Source organism: Dendrobates tinctorius, unplaced genomic scaffold, assembly GCF_039654945.1.
Source record: "Dendrobates tinctorius isolate UK_male_01 unplaced genomic scaffold, ASM3965494v1 ptg000173l, whole genome shotgun sequence".
Classification (NCBI taxonomy): domain Eukaryota; kingdom Metazoa; phylum Chordata; class Amphibia; order Anura; family Dendrobatidae; genus Dendrobates; species Dendrobates tinctorius.
The window spans coordinates 7097597-7125274 of record NW_027361840.1 but is presented as its reverse complement, the minus strand read 5'-3'; the positions used below and the strand labels follow the sequence as shown (position 1 = coordinate 7125274).

Sequence of the window (27678 nt, the reverse complement as noted above, 5' to 3'; positions counted from 1 at the left end):
TTAAAAGTAAAGAAGTTGTGGGTAAGAACGAACTCCAATAGCTCCAAGACCAACTCACGCATGTCCGGATCTAAATTACTCGTTTCCAGGAAGAATCTGGAAGCCCTCAATCCATCCACGTGTCGAATACTGGTGTAAAGCGATTCGACATCTGCTGTAACCAAAATCATGTCCGCATCCACAAACAGGCCATCCAATCTCCTGAGGACATCATTAGTGTCCCTGACATAGGAGGGCAGCGTCTCAACCTGCGGATGTAAGTAGTATTCAATGAATTTGCAGGCTGGGTCGCATAGCCCCCCATGCCAGACACAATGGGACGTCCAGGAGGAAGCACAGGATCCTTATGGACCTTGGGGAGAAGATAAAAAGTGGGAATCACCGGAGTATGAACCAAAAGGCCCTGCAAAACTTTTTTAGTTATAATACCTCTTTCATATGCCATTTCAAGAATATTATGTAATTCATTCTGAAAGATCTTAAGAGGACTATTTGGCAACTGAGAATAATTTTCTTTATTTCTCAATTGTCTGAAGGCCTCTTTTTCATATTTATCTACAGGCCAGAGAACCACGTTTCCCCCCTTGTCAGCCGATTTAATAACAATGTCATCCCAACTTCCAATTTCACATAAAGCCACTCTCTGTTGTGGGGTCAAATTATCTTTTTTTTATAATTGGTGATGGTCTTAAGATCTTCAGTCACCAACCTTGTAAATATCTCGACCTGGGGACAAAGTGAAAAAGGGAGAAACGTGGTACATCTGGCTGCAATAGGAGGTAAAGATCCACTTACCGAATCTCCATGAGACTCACTCTCCAATTCTTCTAGAGTACGTATTGCCTCAGCTTCTGAGCCCGATAGACTTTGGTCTGACAGAGGGCGTGAATGTAATTTTCTAAGGATGATCTTTCGGGAAAACAGGTGGAGATCCTTTACCGCTGTAAAGTAATCAAAATTATTTACTGGAGAGAATGATAAACCAAGTTGTAATACACTTTTGTGAAGATCAGAGAGCACATGTGAGGAGAGGTTAATTACCTCTAGTGTGTTTGTTCGAGCTTTTTTATCACTCTTAGGTGAATTAGCCATTTTTCTTTTGTTGGTTTTTCCATTCTTCTAACGTCTATCTCTCACATGATCCCTCCTGTCCCACAAAGGCCGTACACCATCTGAAGTATTCATGGGTTCTTCCAGTGATGATACCGATGAAAGTGAGGTGGACCTTCCTCTTATGGGATTTTTATTATTATTACCATTCATTTGGCGATAACGCCATTTATAAATCCGATCCTGTTGTCGATCAGTAAGGTCACGCTGATATTTTTTAGTTTTTCTCTGAACAACCTCCGTTTCACATTTTTTTAAAAATGTCTCCACCTTCACCTTGGCTGCCATCTCACCAGTAAGGTTTTTGTTCACCTCATCCTGTATAGATCCAATTTCAACATCTAATTCATTTAGTTGTTTTTCATTATATTTAGACAGTAATTCCATATATTTCCTTGAACATGTGGAAGCAGCATCCTCCCACTGGTTGACAAACTCACTGTCATTAATATTAAAGGATGGGAACACTTGTATCCGTAAGCCTCTTGGTATGAGGCCACAGATTAGGTACTTATCCATGAATGCCTTATTCCACCATAACCGTGTACGTTTATTGAGTAGCTCTTTATATTTAATAATCAATGTACTAGTGTCACCAAATTTACAATCCGTATTGATACCAGATCCTTCATTAAAAACTTTATCAAGTTCAGTCTGCCACGCTTTCTCGCGTTCACGGAAATCCATGTGTTCCTTATTGGTAACTGTGAAAACACAGATAGCAAGCATATAAAACAAAACCATACGGAACCAAATGTATATCCCAGTAGAGTCGCCCACTATGTAGTGCCGTCTCAATGGGAAATAGACACTCCCGCATAACATATTAAACAGGAAAAAACAGGGAGTACAAGTCCAATCACATAAAAATAATGAGCAAAGTTTATTAAACATATAATACTGACAGTTACATAAATGACAGAATATACATAAAGGATCAGATAAGTATCTGCTGCTTGTTAGTCCTAAGAAATTAACAAAATAAAGTGCTTAATGCCTGTAACAAATATGGGCCATATTTGAGGGATATAAAGGTAAAAGAGATCCTAACAGGTGCGCATCCTGAAAAAATCACTATCCCAAGCCATAGTGCTTACCCATACTAAACTTAGCCAAGGACCACAAGCTCGCCGCCACCGACGCGCGTTTCGCCTCTTTTTCAAGGTGCCGTACTGTGTTGTATGAGGGGCCGAGTTATATATCCTGTTACCAGGTGCTCCAATCAAGCGGCGTGTGTGTCCGGTGTCCTGCCCCGGAAGCTGCATCACCACCGGCGACAGCGCGGCGCCGCGTCTCAGACGACGTCGCTATGATGTCACTGACCCGCAGACGCCACTGATGCGCCTCTGCAATGCTCCATGGGCACACACCGCAGACATGCGCACTGGAGCCAACAATCTAGGTAATACATCCAAGAAAGGGAAATGGGTTCTAGATATAACAGATTACACAAAGTGGATATATATATAAATAAATCCAAAAGATTAATGAGCACTAGCTCATAACAACTATATCATTAATAATAGTGAAAAATAAAAATATATATAAAATATATAATCCCATTACAATGGACATTAATGTGATTATACCATCAACTATGTATTCCTTTTATATATAAAGGAGAGATGGTACATGTGAAATACTTCAAAAAAGGTGCACATATAAATGTGATTATACTATCAGCTATGTATTCCTTTTATATACACAGGAAAAATGGTGCATATGAAATGCTTCAAAAAGAGTGCACACATAATACATGTGACATATATAAAATGATGCACCAACGTGAATAAAAATATTTATCTTTTTTTCTTTCTTTTTATTATTCATCTTTTTTCTTCTTTTTCTTGTTAAATAAAAATAGTCCCATAAGCCAAACTTGATATGATGTTCTTGAGCCAGGATATAACACCAAGGGTCCCTCCAGATCTTCCCCACTAAACGTCCTAGAAATTACGGTGTTCCATTAGAGATGACTAAAGGGAAACAAACCAATACAGTGAACATACAAACATATATAATAAAAACAAAACCATGTCACAACACAAAAACTACAGATATGAGCTAAAACTCAACTGCTCATTGAGTCCAGCCGGTGTGATGGTATCAAGAACTGTGATCCACCAGCATTCCCTTTGAGCTAACACACGTTTGGTGTCACCCCCCCTTATTCCTGCACGGATCCTGTCAATACCCCAAGCTTGGAGTCCACTCGGATCACATTTATGTTTCAACCGAAAGTGTCTCGGAATAGGTTTGAGAGCATTAATATCCTCCACTTCCTGCCTCCCTGTTGTGAGTTCATTTTCCTGTCCACCAGTTGTGAGTTCTCCTTCCAGGCTCCCTCTGGTGGTAACTGGAGGTAGTGAGGCTTGTTATGAATGAGTCACTGAAGGAGGAAAAAACAAAAAATACAAGCTAAGTCCAGAAAACCGGAGAGGTTGGAAGCTGATCCTATCCACAACAACTATCAGTAGCCGTGGGGGGTTCCTACGATGCCCTAGACCCCTCGATCACAGCCGGAGAACTAAATAGGCCTAAAGAAAGAAAGGGGAAATCTAAACTGCCCCAGAGCAGACCCCAAAGCAATAGGCAGCCCCCAACATATAATGACGGTGAAGCAAGATGAAAACACTAACACAGAAAGAAAGATAGGTTGAGCAAACGATGGGGCCCAAGCTAACTAAAAAGGACAGGATAGAAAAGCTGCTGTCTGCAATCCGCAAAAAACCCTACCAAAAAATGTCCCAACCGACTGATAGGAAAAACAGGCCCTGAAGTCGCTAGGACTTCAAAAAGACTATATCAGCACTCAGGTAAATTCTGAAGACAGAGCAAAGAGACAAACTGATCAGAGACAAAAATGGAACTCAGCACACCCCCGACCGGGGATGGCTGAACTACAAAAAACAAGATAAACAAAACAAAACTAATAAGTTCAATGGCAGAGCAAAAACTTATCTTTGGGAAGCAGGAATCAGACTGGTCTCCAAGAATCCAGCAGAGAAATCACCAGCGACTCAGAAGGGCGTCAGCTGCCTTATATCCAGTCAGCAGTTCCTGTTACCCAGTCATCATCTACCAGATCAGGTGTTTGGTAATCAGCCTCACTACCTTCCTTCACCAGAAGAGGGAGTTCATCAGACATCGACGGTGAAGGGGAAAATGAACTCACAACAGTACCTCCCCCTTGAGGAGGGGTCACCGAACCCTCATCCACGCCACAAGGGCGATCAGGATGGGCCCGATGAAAGGCACGAACCAATCTTTCGGCATGAATATCAGATGCAGGGACCCAAGAATTATCCTCCTGGCCATAACCCTTCCATTTAATCAAATACTGGAGTCTCCGTCTAGCCAGGCGAGAATCCAGTATCTTCTCAACCTCATATTCCACATTACCTTCAACCAATACTGGGTCAGGAGGTGCCACCACAGGAACTACTGGCTCAACAAACCTATTTAACAGAAACTTATGAAACACGTTATGGATCTTAAATGTAACAGGAAGAGCCAATCGAAAAGAGACTGGATTAAGAATCTCCAAAATCTTGTAGGGTCCAATAAATCTAGGTTTAAACTCTGGAGAAGCCACCTTCATAGCGATATTCTTTGATGACAACCAAACCATATCACCCACCTTAAACTGGGGACCAATGGTCCTATGCCGGTTGGAAAACCGCTGGGCCTTTTCCTGGGAGAGAGACAACTTATCCACCACTTGGTCCCAGATCTGGGGCATTCTCTCCACCACAGTGTCAACACCTGGGCAGGCAAAAAGCTCCACCTGCCCTGAAGAGAATCGAGGATGAAACCCAAAGTTACAAAAAAAGGTGACATCAAAGTGGCAGAACTAGCTCTATTATTTAAAGCAAATTCGGCCAAGGGCAAAAAGGAAACCCAATCATCCTGATCAGCCGAAATAAAACATCTCAAGTACGACTCCAAAGTCTGGTTTGTTCTCTCCGTCTGCCCATTGGTCTGAGGGTGAAAGGCAGAGGAGAAGGACAACTGAATTCCCAGCTTGGAAGAGAAAGTCCTCCAAAATCTAGACACAAACTGAACTCCTCTGCCAGATACAATGTTCTCAGGAATCCCGTGCAAGCGAACCACGTGTTGCAAAAACAAGGGCACTAACTCTGAGGAAGATGGCAACTTAGGGAGTGGTACAAGATGGACCATCTTAGAGATTCTATCACAAATCACCCAAATAACAGTCATTCTCTGAGAGACAGGCATATCAGAGATAAAATCCATTGAAATATGGGTCCATGGCCTCCTGGGCACCGGCAAAGGCATCAACAACCCACTAGAGTGAGAACAAGGTTTAAACCGAGAGCAAGTCCCACAGGACTGCACAAAATTCCTGACATCACGAGACAAGGTGGGCCACCAAAAAGACCGACTCACCAAATCTCTAGTACCAAAAATACCTGGATGACCAGCCAATGCAGAGCAATGAACTTCAGACATCACTCTCTTCCTCCACTGGTCAGGAACATACAATTTTCCAATGGGACAATGCTCAGGTTTGTCCTCCTGAAACTCTTCCAGAGCACATCTCAAATCGGGCGAGATGGCAGAAAGAACTACCAGCCTATTTTCCTGCCTGTGTTTGTGCTTTCATCTTGTTTCACTGTCAATACTTGTGTGGGGGCTGTCTTTCTTTTGCGGTCTGCTCTGGGGCAGTTAGTTTTCCCCTTTTCTTGCTACAGGCTTATTTAGTCCTCCGGCCGTGACGAAGCGTCTAGGACCATTGTAGGTACGCTCCACGGCTGCTGCTAGTTGTGTGGTTAGGATCAGGGATCTGCAATCTGCATAGTTACCAACCTCTCTGGTTTTCTGTGACTTAGCTTGTTTTGCTTTTTTTCTCCTCGGTGACCCATTCATAACAGAATCACCAGCCATACCGCAGATTGTAGGGTACTCAAAAGCAGGAAGAAGATGTGAGAAAAAAAAAAAAAAAAAAGTGTCAGAATTTTTTTTTTTTAATTTATTTTTTCCTCTTTTTTCTCTGGGGCCGTAGGAGGATTTTTTTTTTTTCCTAATGGAGATTAAGCAATTGTCTGATCGTGTGGAGCAGCTTGCTGCTGAAGTGCAGGGAATTTCCACCTACCTCATTCAGTCACATGCTGCTGAACCTAAGATCCCTACTCCTGATGTGTTTTCTGGGGATCGCTCTAAATTTCTGAATTTTAAGAATAATTGTAAACTATTTCTTGCCTTGAAGCCTAACTCATCGGGAAGCTCTGTGCAGCAGGTTAAAATTGTCATCTCCTTGCTGCGCGGCAATCTCCAGGATTGGGCTTTTTCTCTGACACCTGAAAATCCTGTTCTGACTAATGTGGATGCATTTTTTCAAGCCTTGGGGTTGTTGTATGATGAACCTAATGCTGTTGATCAAGCTGAGAGAACCCTGTTGGCATTAAACCAGGGTCAGGATTCTGCAGTTGTACTGTCAAAAATTCCGAAAGTGGGCGGTCCTTTCTACATGGAATGATAGTGCATTGGCAGCTCTCTTTCGGAAGGGTTTATCAGAGACCGTAAAAGATGTTATGGTGGGATTTCCTGTTCCCTCTGGTCTGGATGATTCTATGTCATTAGCCATTCAAGTTGATCGGCGTTTACGTGAGCGTAAGACTACACGGGAGGCGCTGCCACCTTTTGAACAAACGTCTGAACCTATGCAATGTGATGGGGTTTTGTCTAGGGCGCAAAGTCAGGAGTTTAGAAGGCGTAATAAGCTGTGTTTTTTCTTTGGAGACGCCTCTCATACTATTTCTGTCTGCCCTAAACGAGAGAAACATTTTGCACACACATTTTCTGTGGGCAGTGTACAACCTAAGTTCCTTTTAGCAATTACTCTGATCTGCTCCTTGTCCACGTTTTCTACTAAGGCTTTTGTGGATTCAGGAGCAGCGTTGAATCTGATGGATTTGGACTTTGCTAAACATTGTGGTTTTTCCATGACGCCTCTGCGGACACCTATTCCTTTGAGGGGTATTGATGCTACTCCTTTGGCGGAGAATAAACCTCAGTTTTGGACCCAGGTGATAATGCGAGTTGCCCCAGACCACTAAGAAAGTTATAAATTTTTGGTGCTGCACAATTTGCATGATACTATTGTTCTGGGGTTCCCCTGGTTGCAAACTCATAATCCAGTTTTGGATTGGAAATCTGTGTCTGTGGTGAGTTGGGGTTGTCAGTGTGTTCTTAGGGGCGCTCCTGTTTTCTCCACCTCTCCTCAGTCTCATGATATTCCTGATTATCTGGCCAATTTTTCTGATGTATTTAGTGAGAGTTAGGCCGGGGTCACACTAACCGGCGCAAAATACGGTCCGTAGTATACAGGCGTAATATGGATGAATGACCCCTAAACAGTGCTCCGTATGTCATCCGTAAGCCAGGTGCGGTCGCATATTTTGCGCATGTAAGCATCCGCATGTAATCCGTATGGCATCCATATTGAATCCGTATGGCGAGATTTTCTTGCAGCCTTGCAAAATGGTCACTTAATGGTTTTGAGGCCTGCTAACTATTTAACTCATTAGCCTGCACTCTATTTATTGGCTCAGGAACAGGTGGCAGCCTCCATTCTGTCCATTTGTCACCTTGCCTTCACTAGGTGTGTTGGTGTTGTATGTGCAACATGGCAGAGGGTCTGACTTTCAACACAACTGAGTGTCACGCTCACGCCTTGGCTGAATGGCACGAACCGGGGGGTTGTGGCCCCACTGTGCCACAAACCAGACTACCCTGGAAGGGGCGTGACTACGACAGCTACCTCGGTCTTCACTGGAGCCTCTGATGGTGAGGTCAGGCTTGTGCGGCAGATAGCTGTCGGGTGCCACTCCAGGGTGGTGTCTGGCTGTGGCTGCTGGTCCCACTCAGGGACAAGTCACTTTGACAGAGGCTAGACAGGCAGGCAGGTAGACACGACAGGCACGGCTGAGACACAGGGCAGGCGGGCACGGCTTGGAGACACAGGACAGGCGGGCACGGCTTGGAGACACAGGACAGGCGGGCACGGCTTGGAGACACAGGACAGGCGGGCACGGCTTGGAGACACAGGACAGGCGGGCACGGCTTGGAGACACAGGACAGGCGGGCACGGCTTAGAGACACAGGACAGGCAGGCACGGCTTGGAGACACAGGACAGGCGGGCACGGCTTGGAGACACAGGACAGATTGGCGTGGTATGAGAAGGACACAGCAGGTGTAGGCAGGAGGGAGTGGTGTATGCTGGAACAGGATCTGGACCTGTTCACACAGGAGGTGCAGGTATGGATATAGGCAGGAAGGAGTGGAATATGAAGGAACAGGTTTGGACCTGTTCACACAGGGGGTGCAGGTAGGCAGAGCCGCAGGAGTGCGGAGCAGGCAGAGCCGCAGGAGTGCGGAGCAGGCAGAGTGGCTAGGGAGCCGTGCAGACAGAGCGGCTAGAGTGCAGATGCACAGATAAAGCTGCGAGGGTACAGATGCACAGATAAAGCTGCGAGGGTGCAGATGCACAGATAAAGCTGCGAGGGTGCAGATGCACAGATAAAGCTGCGAGGGTGCAGATGCACAGATAAAGCTGCGAGGGTGCAGATGCACAGATAGAGCTGCGAGGGTGCAGATGCACAGATAGAGCTGCGAGGGTGCAGATGCACAGATAAAGCTGCGAGGACACAAGGAAAGACACAGCAGAGAAGGAACCACAAACAAGGAGACTGACAGACAGACAGAGGTAAGACTGAGTTCAGACAGAGACACATGGACAAAGACACAAGGACCAGGATATTCTGCCTCCTGGCAGGTGGACAGAGTACAGACAAGGTACTGGGAACAAGACTCTAGGGCCAGGATATTCTGCCTCCTGGCAGGCGGACAAGGTACAAAGCGAGACAAAGAGTAATCCTACAGAGGAGATACACAGAACAGGGCCTGGCTTCCTCAGCAGCAAGATACTGAGTATAGACATTGCACAGGCAATGTTTCAGTAGGTGTGGCGAAACTAAATAGTCAAGGGCGCTAGGTGATTGGTAAGGGACAGATTACACAGGTGCACCCTGACTGCATAAGAACCAGAGAGTTCAGGCACCGCCCCCCTATACACACAGTCTGGAAACATGGAGAGCAGAGGCACAGAGCTGGCAACAAACAGAATTCACAGCATGGCTTGAAGCAGAAAGTAAGTTGGTCTGCGGGGGATGGGAGACCATGCAGTGATGCCAGCAGGGTTGTTACACTGAGCAGGTTCTCTTCACCTGGCTTTTGTCACGCCGCTTTGGCCAACCATACCCAGTGATAGTGGATCCGCTGAGGAGGAGACGAATGTGGTCCATCCACTTTTGAGGCAACGACTCACAAGAGGTCATTTTCACCGCCTCTATTCTTCTCTGCTGGAGCATCCTGTCAAATTCTACCAATACTGTTGCATGAGCCTTGCAACATTTGATCGACTCTTGGAGACAGTGCGCCCTGGGATAACCTTTCAGGACACAAGGATGCGCCAAGCTATATCTGCAGAGGAGCGACTTCTACTCACAATACGGTATGTACTCCACGACCACATTCTCTATCTTCATGATGTGTTGGGCAAAGTTTGAATTTTTGCCTTCTTGGAGTAAGTTTTAGGCCCTCATCTTAGTCCACATATGTTTCAACTTACAGACCCGAATGTAATGTGGAATATGTAATGAATATCACTTACTCATTGTGCAAAGCAAGATGTGTGTGTTATTTGCTCTGAAATCTTACCAAGTTTGGTATGTATGGACCTGTTTGTTTTGTAAATGTGTGCATTCTAAAATATTCCTTTTCTGTTGTTCTTCAGCTTCCTGGCCACTGGCCTGTCTTATGCCACCCTCCACCATGAGTTTCTGATTGGAAGATCTACCATTTCTGGCATAGTCAGGTCGACATGTAGTCAAATATGGTCAAGACTCCATCAACTCGTCATGCCCGAGCCCAGGATGGAAGACTGGTTGAGGATATCAAGGGACTTTGAGGAAGAATGCCAGTTTCCAAATTGTATTGGGGCCCTTGACGGCAAACATATCCGGGTGCTTAAGCCGCCGAACTCTGGCTCCCAATTCTTCAATTATAAACAATACTTTTCTGTTGTATTGTTGGCTCTGGCAGACCCTCAATACAAGTTTATAATTGTTGACATTGGGGCCTATGGAAGGACGGGAGACTCTAGAGTCTTCAATACTTCCATCATGGCTCGGCGGCTACGCACCAACCAGTTGGATCTACCACCACCACGCCAGGTACCAGGCTCCACTCAAGAATCAGTCCCTTATGTCCTTGTGGCAGATGAGGCCTTTCAGTTATCGCGTAATGTCATGAGGCCATATCCCCGGCGCAACCTTGACCACAGGCGAAGGATATTTAACTTGCGCCTATCACGTGCTCGGCGACCGGTGGAATGTTCCTTTGGCATTCTTTGTGCCAAATGGCGGGTACCCCAGTCTGCCATTCAGCTGAGTGAGCAAAATGTAAATGAAGTAGTAAAAGCCTGTGTGGTTCTTCATAACTTCACCAGGATCCATGATTGTTCCTCCTCTGCTGGTGTTGTGCGTAGGCTGCACAATGTGCGTAGGGTGAGACCACCTATCAACCATCAACGTAGACCGCTCTCTGGCCTCAAAGTGCGTGATATTTTCACTAATTACTTTATGGCACCTCAGGGGGAACCTTCTTGGCAAGAGCATGCTGTATCTATGTTGGCAATGTTGGTTTGATGTGTGTCAAAGTATATATATTTCTACCCCTTCTGAATCTCTGACTGTTGAATTGATTTGGTAAGCGTATTTTGATAGGGGTTTGGACAATTAAGACAGAGACGTAAAGTGTAGTTGCCAAATTTTTACTTTTGGCTTTTTTGTGTTTTTTTTTTAGTTTGTAAGGCAAACATATTCTTGCCCTATGAAAAACTTGGGCAATGGCACAAATTGGGCTTTTCGCATATTTCAACATTGTTGTTAAAACAAAATTACAAACATATCCTACAACATACATAGTGAAATAACAACATTGCAACTCTACACATTTGGAATCCAAAGTAAAAAAGAGGAGTTATCCATCATCAAAATGAGCTACACAAGATAATACTAACATTTATTATGAATGTTTTCAAATCATATTAATAAGCCACCATGACAGGCAAGGCTACCTTACGCGTTTCTGACACATATTACATGTCTGTAATAAACACAATATTTCACCGCACTATACTGGGAAAGTCAAAGGATCAAATTAGAAGACTGACTTGATAATACATAGAGCGTGATGGTCTTGAGGCTGTTTGCCTTGATTTTGGAATATAGTTAGCTGGCCTAAATTGGACTAAGAGAATATGGACAGCACGCCTTTTCTATGCATTATCAAGTGAGTACTCTATTTTGATCCTTTGACTTTGCCAGTACAGCCCCGTGAAATATTGTATTTTTCACAGACATGTAATATGTATCAGAAACACATAAGGTAGCCTTGCCTGTCATGGTGTCTTAATCATATGATTTGAAAACCATCATAAGAAATGTTAGTGTTATATGTTTTAGCTCATTTTGATGATGGAGAAAACCTCTTTTTTACTTTGCCTTGGGATTTTAACCACCAGTTCAAACACACTAGACATCTCCTCCCATCAGACCGCTTAAGAACACTCATGTACAGTATGGGTTTACAATTTCCATGTTTTTAGCCACTTATAAATTGTGGAATGTTGGGGAAGGAGAAGGCGGAGGAGCAGCCTGTGGTTGCTGCGGACTACTTTGAGGAACATCGCCCTGTGTGGGTGCATACTGTTGCCCATGGTGTTGGTAGTGACCTTCCTCCTGTGAATGTTGGGGGTAGCGGCCTTAGTAATACTGCTGAGGGGCATCTTGTTGTGGCGGGTAGGCCCGTGTCTCATACCCACCAATATAGCCATGTCGTCCCCAATCAGGTTGGGACCAGCCTCCAACACTGGGTGGGAATAAGTGGCCATATTGGTGGGGTTGGCTAGAGGCAGAAATCTGTTGCTGCTGTTGGGAAGGTTGGGTAGGGGGAGGAAGGGGGTGAGGTGTAGGCCCACGAATTAGAGGATGTTCAGACCCTGCTTGAGCAAGCATCTGTGTGGGTGGTCTCATACGCATTAGATTTCTGGGGGAAAGCTGCCACCTCTCCAGATATTCGAAAAGCTCATATGGGGTATTGGGGGGGTGCTTGCATCAAGCAGGATCTGAAAACATCCCCTAATACGGAGCCTGACCTCACGGGAAAGGGCACAGAGATAAAGGGTCAGGCTACGTGAGTAGGTCTCCTCCCCATCATCTGTAAATAATTTAGGACCCCTGTGTCCACATTGGTCCTGCTCTCTTGAACAGCGACTTGGCGCCTTCTTCGGCCTCGCCGGGATGTAACAGCAGCCTGTGGGGATCCCCGGATCTGGGCAGTTGGGCTGCTGCTCAAGTTGCCCTGCTCCTCCAGGATGGGTGATGAGCCAGCAGCAGACGGTCCTGGTGGTGGTGTTTGTTGGGCAGCCAATGGGTTCTCCTGTGATGACTCATCTTCACCCATGCTTCTTGTAGGGGGAGAAGATGGGCCAGCCATCTCATCCCCTACAGGGTCAATTATGGGCTCTGTCTCTGAGCCCGTTCCTCGATCCGTAAGGTTGGATTGAGTTCTGTTATGAAATAGAACAGAGGCAAAAATACATCAATATTTTTGGCCCTGTAAAGTATCGGTGTAATGTGGTGTGAGGTGTCTACTTACGGTCTCAGATCCAGAATTGGAGCGAGGAAGGAGAGGTGGTCATAATACACAAATTTGTGCTTTGACGTAGCCCGCATCCCCACTCCTGGACCGCTGCTGACGTTCCCGGCGGTATTGGTCGCGGATTCTGCGACAGCGTCTCATCACATCTTCCACTGCAATGTGACAGGAAATATTCTCAACTTCACATATTTGATCGGTCACATTTGCTACCAGTAGTCTAGGCATGTGGCCTTCTGGGGTGTGCTTTCTACCCAGGGTGGCATATATAATTGGCCCATCCAGGCCAGATACACAGGGTCAGAATTGTTCATGTATCAAGTAACTACACTTAATAACTTGGTTGGCTAAGAGGAAGAGGAGCTTGTGGCCCGGGCAAAATGATGGCAGTGTAAAACCATGTGTCACATCAAAATCTACCCGCCTCATGAGGAAAAAAGGAGAAGGACAGGAAGGGGAGGGGGGCAGAATCTGTATGCATTTTTGTTTGTGAGGTAATTTAAATAATTTTTGGGACTTGTACTTACTCAATTGCTGCTGCTCCTCACGTGTCCGATCACCAAAGTCATGGAACATCTGGCGACATATGCACCTCCATGACGCCTCCTTTCTTGCGCGGTTGGCATAATTGGCATCCCTTTGGTCCCAAAGTTCTGGCCGCTCCTGCACTAATACTATAAGCATCTCCAGATTGAGGAAATATGGCGCCATGACGCTGCTGTACTCCGTGGAGGCGTACTTCCTGGATGTCTGGAGCACTTTTTGAGCTCATTTGTATGTCTCAGCTTCCTGATGATGGATTGGTCCATTTCCTGTCAGCAGCCAAAAGCCCTGCGTATTTCTCGCAGGTCACACGTGTGGTCCGTGTGTAATCCGTATTTTTTGCACACCCATAGACTTACATTGACTTATTACGGACGTAGTGCGCTGACAGTCCCAGCATGCTGCGATTAGCACGGACCGTAGAATACGGACGAGAAATATACGGCTGGTGCGAGGGACCCCACAGAGAATCATTGGTCCGTGTGTAATGCGTGCTTTTAGCGCCTCTCACTCGGCCGTATTCCTCGCCAGTGTGACCCCGGCCTAAGTCTGCGTCTTTGCCTCCTCATAGGAGTTATGACTGTGCTATTGAGTTGATGCCTGGGTGTAAATTTCCCAAGGGTCGACTTTTCAACTTATCAGCACCCGAACATGATGCTATGCGATCCTATATTTTGGAGTCATTGGAGAAGGGTCATATTAGACCATCCTCGTCACCTTTAGGTGCTGGGTTTTTTTTTGTGGCCAAGAAAGATGGTTCATTAAGACCTTGTATTGATTATCGTTCCCTTAACAAGATGACTGTTAAATATCAGTATCCGTTACCTCTGATTTCTGATTTATTCTCCAGAGTTAAGAGTGCCTGCTGGTTTACTAAGCTTGACCTCAGGGGGGCGTATAATCTTATTCGCATCAAGCACGGGGATGAATGGAAGACGGCGTTTAATACTCCGGAGGGGCATTTTGAGTACCTGGTGATGCCTTTTGGGCTCACTAATGCCCCTTCTGTCTTCCAGTCCTTTATGAATGATATTTTCTGTGACTTTGTGGATAAGTTTTTGATCATCTATCTGGATGATATTTTGATCTTTTCTAGTGATTGGGATTCTCATGTGGAACATGTCCGGACTGTGTTCCGGATTTTGAGGGAGAATTCCCTGTTTGTTAAAGGATCGAAATGCCTCTTTGGTGTACAGAGGATTTCATTTTTGGGATTTATCTTGTCTCCATCGACTATTGAAATGGACCCGGCCAAGGTACAGGCCATTTATGATTGGGTTCAGCCCACTTCTTTGAAGGCCTTCCAGAAGTTTTTGGGTTTTGCTAATTTCTATCGTAAATTTATAGCTAATTTTTCTGGTATTGTCAAACCACTGACTGATCTGACCAAGAAGGGCGCTGATGTGCTGAATTGGTCTCCTGAGGCTGTCTCAGCATTTCAGGAGCTTAAGCAGAGATTTACTTCAGCTCCAGTTTTACGGCAACCTGATGTCTCACTTCCATTTCAGGTAGAGGTAGACGCTTCAGAGATTGGTGCAGGGGCTGTTTTGTCCCAAAAAGATCCAGTGACGTCTAAAATGAATCCCTGTGCCTTCTTTTCTCGAAAGTTCTCCCCATCTGAACGCAACTATGACGTGGGGAATCAGGAATTGTTGGCCATGAAATGGGCATTTGAGGAGTGGAGACATTGGTTGGAGGGAGCTAGACATCAAGTTGTGGTCCTCACCGATCAGAAAAATTTGATTTATCTGGAGTCGGCCAAACGCTTGAATCCTAGACAGGCTAGATGGGCCTTGTTTTTCACGCGTTTTAATTTTGTGGTCTCTTTTCTTCCGAGCACTAAGAATGTTAAGGCAGACGCCCTTTCTAGGAGTTTCTTTGCTGATTCTCTTAATGTGACCGAGCCAAATACTATCCTAGGTGAGGGGGTAGTTCTTTCTGCCATTTTGCCCTATTTGAGACGCGCCCTGGAGGAATTTCAGGAGGATAAACCTGAGCGTTGCCCTATGGGAAAATTGTATGTTCCTGACCAGTGGAGAAAGAGAGTGATATCTGAAATTCATTGCTCCGCATTGGCTGGTCATCCAGGTATTTTTGGTACCAGAGATTTGGTGAGTCGGTCTTTTTGGTGGCCTGCCTTATCTCGTGACGTTAGGAATTTTGTACAGTCCTGTGGGACTTGTTCTCGGTCTAAACCCTGTTCTCATTCTAGTGGATTGCTGATGCCCCTGCCGGTGCCCAAGAGGCCATGGACCCATATCTCATTGGATTTTATTTCTGATCTTCCTGTCTCTCAGAGAATGACTGTTATCTGGGTGATTTGTGATAGATTTTCGAAGATGGTCCATCTTGTACCACTCCCACAATTGCCATCTTCCGCTGAGTTGGTGCCCTTGTTTTTACAACAGGTGGTTCGGTTACATGGGATTCCTGAGAACATTGTGTCCGACAGAGGAGTCCAGTTTGTTTCCAGATTCTGGAAAGCCTTTTGTTCCAATCTGGGAATTCAGTTATCCTTCTCCTCCGCGTTTCATCCCCAGACCAATGGACAGACTGAGAGAACAAACCAGACCTTGGAGTCTTTTTTAAGATGTTTTATATCTGCTGATCAGGATGACTGGGTCTCATTTTTGCCCTTGGCCGAATTCGTACTGAACAATAGAGCTAGTTCTGCCACTTTGATGTCACCCTTTTTCTGTAATTTTGGGTTTCATCCTCGATTCTCTTCAGGGCAAGTGGAATCTTCGTCTTGCCCAGGTGTGGACACTGTGGTTGAGAGAATGCAGCAGATATGGGACCAAGTGGTGGATAAGTTGTCACTCTCTCAGGAAAAGGCCCAGTGATTTTCTAACCAGCATAGGACCATTGGTCCCCGGTTTAAAGTGGGTGATATGGTTTGGTTGTCGTCTAAGAATATTCCTATGAAGGTTGCATCTCCAAAATCTAAGCCAAGATTTATTGGACCTTATAAGATTTTGGAGATTCTTAATCCTGTTTCTTTTCGGTTGGCTCTTCCGGTTACGTTCAAGATCCATAACGTATTTCACAAGTCTCTGTTAAAGAGGTTTGTTGAGCCAGTGGTTCCTATGGCAGCACCTCCTGACCCTGGGTTGGTTGAAGACAATATGGAATATGAGGTAGAGAAAATTATGGATTCTCATTTGGTTAGACGGAGACTCCAGTATTTGGTCAAATGGAAGGGTTATGGCCAGGAGGATAATTCTTGGGTCTCTGCCTCTGATATTCATGCCAATAGATTGGTTCGTGCTTTTCACCGGGCCCAACCTGATCGGCCTGGTGGCGTGGATGAGGGATCGGTGACCCCTCCTCAAGGGGGGGTACTGTTGTCAGTTAATTTTCCGGTCCACCAGTTGTGAGTTCTCCTTCCAGGCTCCCTCTGGTGGTAACTGGAGGTAGTGAGGCTGATTTAATCAGTAGAAATCTGCCACCTGTTAATGAGGATGACGATTGGGCCTCAGGAATCTCAGACTGGATTTAAGACAGCCGACGCCCTAGTCTGATGCTGGTGATTCCTTCTGGCTTGTCAGGTCTTTGTTTTCAGCTCTGTTCCAGTCATCTAAAGCTAAGTTTTTTCTGCTAATGTTCACACTTGATTTTGTTGGTCTATTCAGTTTTTTGTGTGGTCAGCCAGCCCCGGCTGGGGCTGCGCTAAATTTCCACTCTTATTTATCTGTATTTGCCAATTTGCTTTTTGTCCCTTATTAGATTGGCCTTTTTTTGCTCTGTCTCAGAATATTTAAGAGTGCTGATATAGTGGGAGAAGTCTAGTGACTTCAGGGTTAATTTTGCTATCAGAAGTGTTGGACTTTATTTTTGTAAGGTTTTTTGCAGATTGCAGTGTCTTTCCTTTCCTATCCTTTCTAGTTAGGGCCCCATCATTTGCTTAGCCTATTTTCCTGCTTGTGTTTGTGCTTTCATCTTGTTTCACCGTCAATACATGTGTGAGGGCCGTCTTTCCTTTGGGGTCTGATCTGGGGCAGTTAGTTGTCCCCTTTTCTTGCTTCAGGCTTATTTAGCCCTCCGGCTGTGACGGAGCGTCTAGGACCATCGTAGCTACGCTCCACAGCTGCTGCTAGTTGTGTGGCTAGGATCAGGGATCTGCAATCTGCATAGTTACCAACCTCTCTGGTTTTCTGTGACTTAGCTTGTTTTGTTTTTTTCTCATCGGTGACCTATTCATAACACCTCCCTCTTTCCATTTTATAAACATTTATTTCTTCATTTTTAGCATGTGCTTAAGTTCTGTGTTCATCCATCCTGGTTTCCTTAAATGCTTCCTATTCTTCCCTCTTTTCGGAATTGTTAACAATTGTGCTTTGAGAATTTCATTTTTCAAGATTTCCCATCCTTCCTGGACATTTTTGACCTTAAGGATATCCAGCCATTGGATACCTCCAATTCTCTTTCTGAATCCCTTAAAATCTGCCTTTCTGAAATCTAACCTTGACGTCTGAGTCTTCACAGGTCTTCCTCCTCTAGTTATCCAAAATTCTAAAATAGCATGGTCGCTACCTCCTAGGGTCCCAGCCACTTTTACCTCCTCAACCATTTCCTCCCTGTTTATAAGGATTAGATCCAATGTAGCAGTTCCCCTTGTTTTCTCCCTTACCTTTTGGAAGATAAAGTTGTCAGCAAGAGAAGATAAGGATATATAATACTGAACGTATATTAAAGAAAAAAAATAATACTGTACTGCCCCCTATGTACAAGAATATAACTACTATAATACTACCCCTATGTACAAGAATATAACTACTATAATACTGCCCCCTATGTACAAGAATATAACTACTATAATACTGCCCCTATGTACAAGAATATAACTACTATAATACTGCCCCCATGTACAAGAATATATCTACTATAATACTGCTCCCTATGTACAGGAATGTAACTACTATAATACTGCCCCTATGTACAAGAATATAACTACTATAATACTGCCCCTATGTACAAGAATATAACTACTATAATACTGCCCCTAGGTACAAGAATATAACTACTTTAATACTGCCCCTATGTACAAGAATGTAACTTCTATAATACTGCCACTATGTACAAGAATATAACTACTATAATACTGCTACTATGTACAAGAATATAACTACTATAATACTGCTCCGTATGTACAAGAATATAACTACTATAATACTGCTCCTATGTACAAGAATAAAACTACTATAATACTGCTCCTATGTACAAGAAAAAAAAAACTATAATACTGCTCCGTATGTACAAGAATATAACTACTATAATACTGCTCCAATGTCCAAGAATATAACTACTATAATACTGCCCCTATGTACAAGAATATAACTACTATAATACTGCCCCCTATGTACAAGAATATAACCACTATAATACTGCCACTATGTACAAGAATATAACTACTAGAGTTGAGCGATACCGTCCGATACTTCAAAGTATCGGATCTGAATGGATCGGCCGATCTTAAAAAACAAATCGGTATCGCCGATTCCGATACCGGAAGTCCCATTCAAGTCTATGGGACTTCCGGTATCGGAATAAGAAAAATCCTGTTTTTCCCTTGTACAGCCTCTCTGGGGTCTGTACGGGCCTTTCGGGGGGCTGTGCCGGCCTGCCAGGGGGTCTGTGCAGGCTCCGGTGGTCTGTGCCGGCCTGCCGGGGGGCTGTGCAGGCTCCGGTGGGCTGTGCCGGCCTGCCGGGGGGCTGTGCCGGCCTGCCGGGGGGCTGTGCAGGCTCCGGGGGGCTGTGCCGGCCTGCCGGGGGGCTGTGCCGGCCTGCCGGGGGGCTGTGCAGGCTTCGGGGGTCTGTGCAGGCATCGTCCAATGGGACTACAAGTCCCATCGGGCGATGCCTGCTACCATGACAGTGATTGACACATTAGCCAATGATGGGTCAGTAGTAGTCCCATCATCCGGCTAATGTGTTGAATGTAAAAAAAAAAAAAAAAAAATTACATGCTACATACATGCTACATACATACAACATGCATACTACATACATGCTACATTCATACTACATACTACATACATGCTACATTCATACTACATATATACTACATGCATGCAACATGCATACTACATATATACTACATGCAACATACATACTACATATATACTACATGCAACATACATACTACATATATACTACATGCATGCAACATGCATACTACATATATACTACATGCAACATACATACTACATATATACTACATGCATACTACATACATGCTACATACTACATGCATGCAACATGCATACTACATATATACTACATGCAACATACATACTACATATATACTACATGCAACATACATACTACATATATACTACATGCATGCAACATGCATACTACATATATACTACATGTAACATACATACTACATATATACTACATGCATACTACATACATGCTACATACTACATGCATGCAACATGCATACTACATATATACTACATGCAACATACATACTACATATATACTACATGCAACATACATACTACATATATACTACATGCATGCAACATGCATACTACATATATACTACATGCAACATACATACTACATATATACTACATGCATGCAACATGCATACTACATATATACTACATGCTACATACATACTACATATATACTACATGCATGCTACATACATACTGCATGCTACATACATACCACATACATACTACATACATACTACATGCTACATACATACTGCATGCTACATGCATGCTACATACATACTGCATGCTACATGCTACATACATACCACATATATACTACATACATACTACATACAATACATTCATACAATACATACATAGACATACAGTACATATAACATAGAGTAACATACTTACCAATACTTGTCACATTGTTCCCCGAAGCCATTGTCTTTTACGGAATAAATATTAACATAACAAACCACAAAAATACTCACCCACGATCCGAAGCAGTCCACGAGTGTGTCCCACGACGATTTTGGGTAGAGAACTGCAGCATCAGCTGTTGCTGCCGTTCTCTACGGGCTGCAGGAATCCAATGACGGAAGGTAGGTATCCTTCCGCACTGTATTCCTCCGCCAAAAAAAAAAAAGTCCGTCATTGGATTCCTGCAGCCCGTAGAGAACGGCAGCAACAGCTGATGCTGCAGTTCTCTACCCAAGATCGTCGTGGGACACACTCGTGGACTGCTTCGGATCGTGGGTGAGTATTTTTGTGGTTTGTTATGTTAATATTTATTCCGTAAAAGACAATGGCTTCGGGGAACAATGTGACAAGTATTGGTAAGTATGTTACTCTATGTTATATGTACTGTATGTCTATGTATGTATTGTATGAATGTATTGTATGTAGTATGTATGTAGTATATATGTGGTATGTATGTAGCATGTAGTATGTATGTAGTATGTATGTAGCATGCATGTAGCATGCAGTATGTATGTAGCATGCATGTAGTATATATGTAGTATGTACGTAGCATGTAGTATGTATGTAGCATGCATGTAGTATATATGTAGTATGTATGTAGCATGTAGTATGTATGTAGTATGTATGTAGCATGTAGTATGTATGTAGCATGTAGTATGTATGTAGCATGTAGTATATATGTAGTATGTATGTAGCATGTAGTATGTATGTAGCATGCATGTAGTATGTATGTAGTATGTATGTAGTATGTATGTAGTATATATGTAGTATGTATGTAGCATGTAGTATGTATGTAGCATGCATGTAGTATGTATGTAGTATGTATGCAGTATGTATGTAGTATATATGTGTTATGTATGTAGTATGTATGTAGTATATATGTGGTATGTATGTAGTATGTATGTAGTATGTATGTAGCATGTAGTATGTATGTAGCATGCGTGTAGTATGTATGTAGTATGTATGTAGTATGTATGTAGCATGTAGTATGTATGTAGCATGCATGTAGTATGTATGTAGTATGTATGCAGTATGTATGTAGTATATATGTGTTATGTATGTAGTATGTATGTAGTATATATGTGGTATGTATGTAGTATGTATGTAGTATGTATGTAGCATGTAATATGTATGTAGCATGCATGTAGTATGTATGTAGTATTTTTATTTATTTTTTAACATTTAACACATTAGCCGGATGATGGGACTACTACTGTCCCATCATTGGCTAATGTGTCAATCACTGTCATGGTAGCAGGCATCGCCAGATGGGACTTGTAGTCCCATCGGACGATGCTTGCACAGACCCCCGGACATCAGCACAGCCCCCCGGCAGGCCGGCACAGCCCCCCGGCAGGCCGGCACAGACCCCCACAGGGTGCACAGACCACCGGCAGGCCGGCACAGCCCCCCGGCAGGCCGGTACAGACCCCGGGCAGTCCACACAGCCCCCCGGCAGGCCGGCACAGCCCCCCGGCAGGCCGGCAGAGACCCCCGGAAGGCCCGAAATGACGGCGCATCATGATGCGCACACACCGCGCATCATGATGACGTCAGGCTGTCAATCAACTTTGAACTTCCGATTCCGATGCCGACTTCCGATATTGAAAAAATATCGGAAGTCGGTATCGGAATTCCGATACAGCAAGTATCGGCCGATACCCGATACTTGCGGTATCGGAATGCTCAACACTACTTCTGATATAATCATCTTTTCCCGTTCTCGCTCCCCGGCAGTTCTTCCCTTATGATCCCCAGTTATTAGCAGGGATTTGTGGGTTTGCTGTGTGATGCTGCGCTCTTTGTCTGGCACATTTCGGCTCATTGCACATTGAGGGTCACATGTGAATCGCGGGATCGACGTCTCCGTCCATTGATTTCTATCACAGTCAATTACAGGCTGTTATTTAGGAGATTAGACTGAGGGAACCTGACTGCGGATCGCTGCCGCTATTAACCCACTTACTGGAGAATCTCCGGAGAATTTGAGCCGCAGCACAGAACTCGCTGCAAGAGGTTCAACCCGACACTCGTAACATTGTAACAGTCACAAGGTGTCGCCATACAGATGCACACGGACACTGCCCTGTACCTCTCACCTGACGGTGTATGTTTACAGAACACACTGGCCTCGGAGGCTGCTGTATCGCTGACTCCTTACTCGCCTATGACTAGTCAGTCTGACAATGGGCTCATCTCACCCCCAGACCTCACTTTTCCCTGCGATCATTTGCTGCTTTGATAACCCAGCGCGTCGCCTGCGCTGGATCACACACTAGCACATACACCACCCAGCTTTCCAAAGCTCCAGAAACGTTACAATTCAACAGTTCATATACAAGTCATAAGTAACAATGTTAACGATAATACAATAATTAAAGGAAAATAGGACGACCCTGCCCGTGAGAGGTTACAATAACGCAAAGACATCAATACAGGAAAAGGGATAAAATACCGATACCTGCTCTGGATTGGATCCGTGAGAGCTTCCGGAAGAGGAAAACGCTGCAGGGAATGTGGACAGATCTGCAATACTCGCTGCATCCTCTAGGGTGCGACCTCGATATTTGGTAGATGAGATGCTATAAGGGGTCTCACCAGACCCCCTTACTGTTCCCTCAGCTGAGGTCAGAAGACGAGGGGCTCAATTTAACCTTTGTGGCTAATTTTCTCCTCTGGGTCACATTATTCCACAGGAACGTCCCTGAGAAACAATATGGCCGTCATCTTACTGAACGTCCCGCCATCATTCTATACATCACACGCTAGAATACGCTATATCCATAATTTGGGGAGACATTAGGCTCCTGGGGTTGTCAGCTAACATCACTTTGGTGCCAAACTTGTTTTATATAGATATGACATGGAAAATATTGTACTTCCATGGTCATGTGACATCTGATTGCCTTTGGCGCGGTATTTGTCATCTAGTCTTGATTCTCACCCCTTTAGTAATGAGGAGGTACAGTCACAGTTTGCCCTGCCAACAACTCTCAGCTACTATTTCCTCTGTGTCCACCCTCCATGTCTGCTCTCCACCAGATAACCTGCTTCAGTTACCTATTTACAGCATAAGGTGCCGGCAGTGATCTAGCGCCCCCAGCCTTCGATCGGTATAATTACATCTCCATTTATGATACAATACTAACCTTTCTGCCATAAAAAAAAGTTGCATATTTGGAAAAAAAGCACCTCTGTTTTGGTCACCACGACATGGATGTAGCCAACACCAAGATCCAGGGTCAGTATGTTAATTTTGGGCAGCACCTTTTCTGCCTTTTTAGATGGGTACAGATTGATATATTTGAAATTGACCAGTCCTTTCCATAAATTGGTGACATGACTGGATAAATTTTTGGATAAAGTTGTGGCTCTAAAAACGATAATAGATCCCCCCAGTGTTTTCGAGGGTTTATTCTCAGACACTATGACCTACTGATGGGGAATCCAGATTGTGAGCCCCGATGGGGACAGCGATGGTGTCTGTACTGCGCGGTGGATCTAATAGCGCTGTATAAGTGAATACAATAAATCAATAAAAAATTGTTTACTGTGATTTGTATAACCTAAGTCCTCTGTATTTCAGACATCCTGCTTCCCATCGAGGGTCTCACCATTACAAGAAGCCCCCTGATAATGAAGGACACCTATAGGCTGATGTGCTGACAACCTGCACTCATTATCTGATGCCGGCAGACGTGGAAATAATGATCCTGTCTGAACACGTCCATACAGCGGCGCCCCTAGTGGCCAAACTAGTAAGTGCACCATCAAAATCCAGGAGAATTCAGGCAAATAAGAATATGTGGTACTACAAGTCCCAGCACACCACATGCCTAAAATAATACCCATTAGTGGTAACCACAGATCGGCATTCTCCGCAGCATTAATAATCCAAGCACTCTGCAGCAGATGTGGCCGGAAACCTGCATTAACCCTTAGAGGTGTAAGCTCTTGAGACCAAGTGAAAAATCAGCCTATCATGTGCCAGTAATAGTCAGCAGCATAATATGGAGCTTGTGGACCCCAATGCAATATCTCCAACAGGACCCCAGTGATCACAGGTCTTTAATACTACTGGTCTCTTATGGGGCCCCCCTAGAATCCAGCTGCAGCCCCTGCACCCACTATAGGTATAATACTGGAGGGCCCCTGTGTATGGCTGCAGCTGGAGGGGTGTAGGGGAGATTGGGGTGCACTGGAGGGTAAGCATGCCCCCCTGTGGCTGAGGGTCACATGGCTGTTCCTGGGAGCCAATCAGCTGCTGCCCATGCTGCTTTATTCCCTTCCTCCCAGTAGTGGCTCCCAGTGGCTGCAGAGCAGCAGTGTGCACAGGGCTCTGCCTCCCCTTCCCAGAACAGGAGCTGAAGGCGGCTATTATTCCGAGCCCAGGAGCAGCTCCAGCAGGAGGAGAGACCCCCAGCCCGGAGACAGGCACTGAGCCCCCCAGCCGGAGACAGGCACTGAGCCCCCCAGCCGGAGACAGGCACTGAGCCCCCCAGCCCGGAGACAGGCACTGAGCCCCCCAGCCCGGAGACAGGCACTGAGCCCCCCAGCCCGGAGACCGGCACTGAGCCCCCCAGCCCGGAGACCGGCACTGAGCCCCCCAGCCCGAAGACAGGCACTGAGCCCCCCAGCCCGGAGACCGGCACTGAGCCCCCCAGCCCGAAGACAGGCACTGAGCCCCCCAGCCCGGAGACCGGCACTGAGCCCCCCAGCCCGGAGACAGGCACTGAGCCCCCCAGCCCGGAGACCGGCACTCAGCCCCCCAGCCGGAAGACCGGCACTGAGCCCCCCAGCCCGGGACAGGCACTGAGCCCCCCAGCCCGAAGACCGGCACTGAGCCCCCCAGCCCGAAGACCGGCACTGAGCCCCCCAGCCCGAAGACCGGCACTGAGCCCACCAGCCCGAAGACCGGCACTGAGCCCACCAGCCTGGAGACCGGCACTGAGCCCACCAGCCTGGAGACCGGCACTGAGCCCACCAGCCTGCCTGTCACTCACAGAGTGAAGACCCCAGCCAGTGGCACAGTGAGGACCCCCATCGTGACAGCCGTACAGTGAGGACCCCCATCCTGACAGCCGTCCAGTGAGGACCCCCATGCTGACAGAATACTTGACTTGTCAATCAAGCACCAAGGATACAAACCCATCGGCCGTCACAGTGCAGACCCCACCCTGGGGGGCTCCTGCTCCGCTCCATGGTGTCAGTCTGGGACCTCAGTTGTAGTCGGGGACGCTCGAGCTCTGTAGACGCATCCAGCCTCCTGTGTCATCAGTCACACTGAGCGACAATCCATGGAGAGGGCGATGATCAGGAGAGAGACGATCACCTCGCCCCAGAGAGCTGCGATCTACAGCTCCCGAGATCTGCTCTGAAACCTCATCTCAGACCCACAGGACTGGCGATCTGAGCTCTAGATCTGGTGCTGGGATCCAGGGATCCGGTGCCGTCTGGGGGGGGGATGAGGGATCTCCTGCTCTTACAGGGAACTTGATCGTCAGTTTAGGAGAAAGTTTGGCTCCAGGAAAGTAACAAGAGCCGAAGTCCTGGTGCTGAGCCCCGCGGGGGGACCCGGCCTCCCCTCACAGATCTCCCGGCCTCCCCTCACAGATCTCCCGGCCTCCCCTCACAGATCTCCCGGCCTCCCCTCACAGATCTCCCGGCCTCCCCTCACAGATCTCCCGGCCTCCCCTCACAGATCTCCCGGCCTCCCCTCACAGATCTCCCGGCCTCCCCTCACAGATCTCCCGGCCTCCCCTCACAGATCTCCCGGCCTCTGTTTTCTCCGTGATGGGATTCCGGCGTCCACGTTGCTGACTGCAGACCCCCGGCCGGGTTCCCTGCCCCCTGGATGCAGCGGAGTGATCTTGCAGACATGCCCTCTGGCCTCAGGTGGCGCCGCCTGGTGGTCGCGCAGGCAGTGACCCCCCGGGGGCAGCTGTGACCCGATCTCTGTGTTTGGATGCAGCCGGAGCCTCCTGGATATGGGACCATCTCTGGTGCTGTGGACCAGTCTTGCTTCCATCTTCTGCTGTTCGCTCCTGACTTGTGTCTGCGCACTGGTAAGTCCCCGCTGTTAACCCCTTACTAGCTGTGCTGTAGAACTGCAAGTTGCAGCATGTCTGCGGCCGCGCGCTCCTCACTGGACACTTGTTTATTTACATTAGTGGTTTGTTTACATTAGTTGTATCCGTTCTGGCCACATTGTATCAGTGTGCGGTGTCAGTGTGCGGGTCAGGGTCAGTGTGCGGGTCAGGGTCAGTATGCAGTGTCAGTGTGCGGGTCAGGGTCAGTGTGCGGTGTCAGTGTGCGGGTCAGGGTCAGTGTGCGGGTCAGGGTCAGTATGCAGTGTCAGTGTGCGGGTCAGGGTCAGTGTGCGGTGTCAGTGTCAGTGTGTGGTGTCAGTGTGCGGGTCAGGGTCAGTGTGCGGGTCAGGGTCAGTATGCGGTGTCAGTGTGCGGGTCAGGGTCATTGTGCCCGGTCAAGGTCAGTGTGCGGTGTCAGTGTGCGGGTCAGGGTCAGTGTGGCGGGTCAAGGTCAGTGTGCAGTGTCAGTGTGCGGGTCAGGGTCAGTGTGCGGGTGAGGGTCAGTATGCGGTGGCTGTGCAGGTCAGGGTCAGTGTGCAGTGTCAGTGTGCGGGTCAGGGTCAGTGTGCGGGTCAGGGTCAGTATGCGGTGTCAGTGTGCGGGTCAGGGTCATTGTGCGGTGTCAGTGTGCGGGTCAGGGTCAGTATGCGGTGTCAGTGCGCGGTGTCAGTGTGCGGCTCAGGGTCAGTGTGCGGTGTCAGTGTGCGGGTCAGGGTCAGTATGCGGTGTCAGTGTGCGGGTCAGGGTCAGTGTGCGGTGTCAGTGTGCCGGGTCAAGGTCAGTATGCGATGTCAGTGTGCGGGTCAGGGTCAGTGTGCGGGTCAGGGTCAGTATGCGGTGTCAGTGTGCGGGTCAGGGTCATTGTGCGGTGTCAGTGTGCGGGTCAGGGTCAGTATGCGGTGGCTGTGCAGGTCAGGGTCAGTGTGCAGTGTCAGTGTGCGGGTCAGGGTCAGTGTGCGGGTCAGGGTCAGTATGCGGTGTCAGTGTGTGGGTCAGGGTCATTGTGCGGTGTCAGTGTGCGGGTCAGGGTCAGTATGCGGTGTCAGTGCGCGGTGTCAGTGTGCGGCTCAGGGTCAGTGTGCGGTGTCAGTGTGCGGCTCAGGGTCAGTGTGCGGTGTCAGTGCACAGGTCAGTGTCAGTGTGCGGGTCAGGAGACAAAAAAAACTGACTGGCACATCCAAACTAATGTGAATAGGTGCACACCGAGAGGAGCCACCCCCATATACAATATATAAAGAATGGTTGCGCTCTATCA

General features: G+C 46.6%; 1 protein-coding gene and 1 long non-coding RNA gene across 2 annotated transcripts in view; one reads left to right on the top strand and one right to left on the bottom strand.

Annotated features, from left to right (window-relative positions):
- Positions 1–1464: 1464 nt before the first annotated feature.
- On the bottom strand, positions 1465–25543 carry LOC141054007 (uncharacterized). The gene is made up of 3 exons (XR_012221327.1): positions 25479–25543; positions 18030–18077; positions 1465–3086 (listed from the first exon to the last, which is right to left on the bottom strand). It is a non-coding gene; the product is annotated as an uncharacterized lncRNA (long non-coding RNA).
- The window catches only part of PTH1R (parathyroid hormone 1 receptor), a 255353-nt gene continuing 252312 nt past the window's right edge, over positions 24638–27678 (top strand). The window contains exon 1 of the mRNA XM_073551148.1: positions 24638–26399. Coding sequence (XP_073407249.1) covers positions 26322–26399 — 78 coding nt within the window. The 5' untranslated portion in view covers positions 24638–26321. The remainder of the gene's footprint in view (positions 26400–27678) is intronic.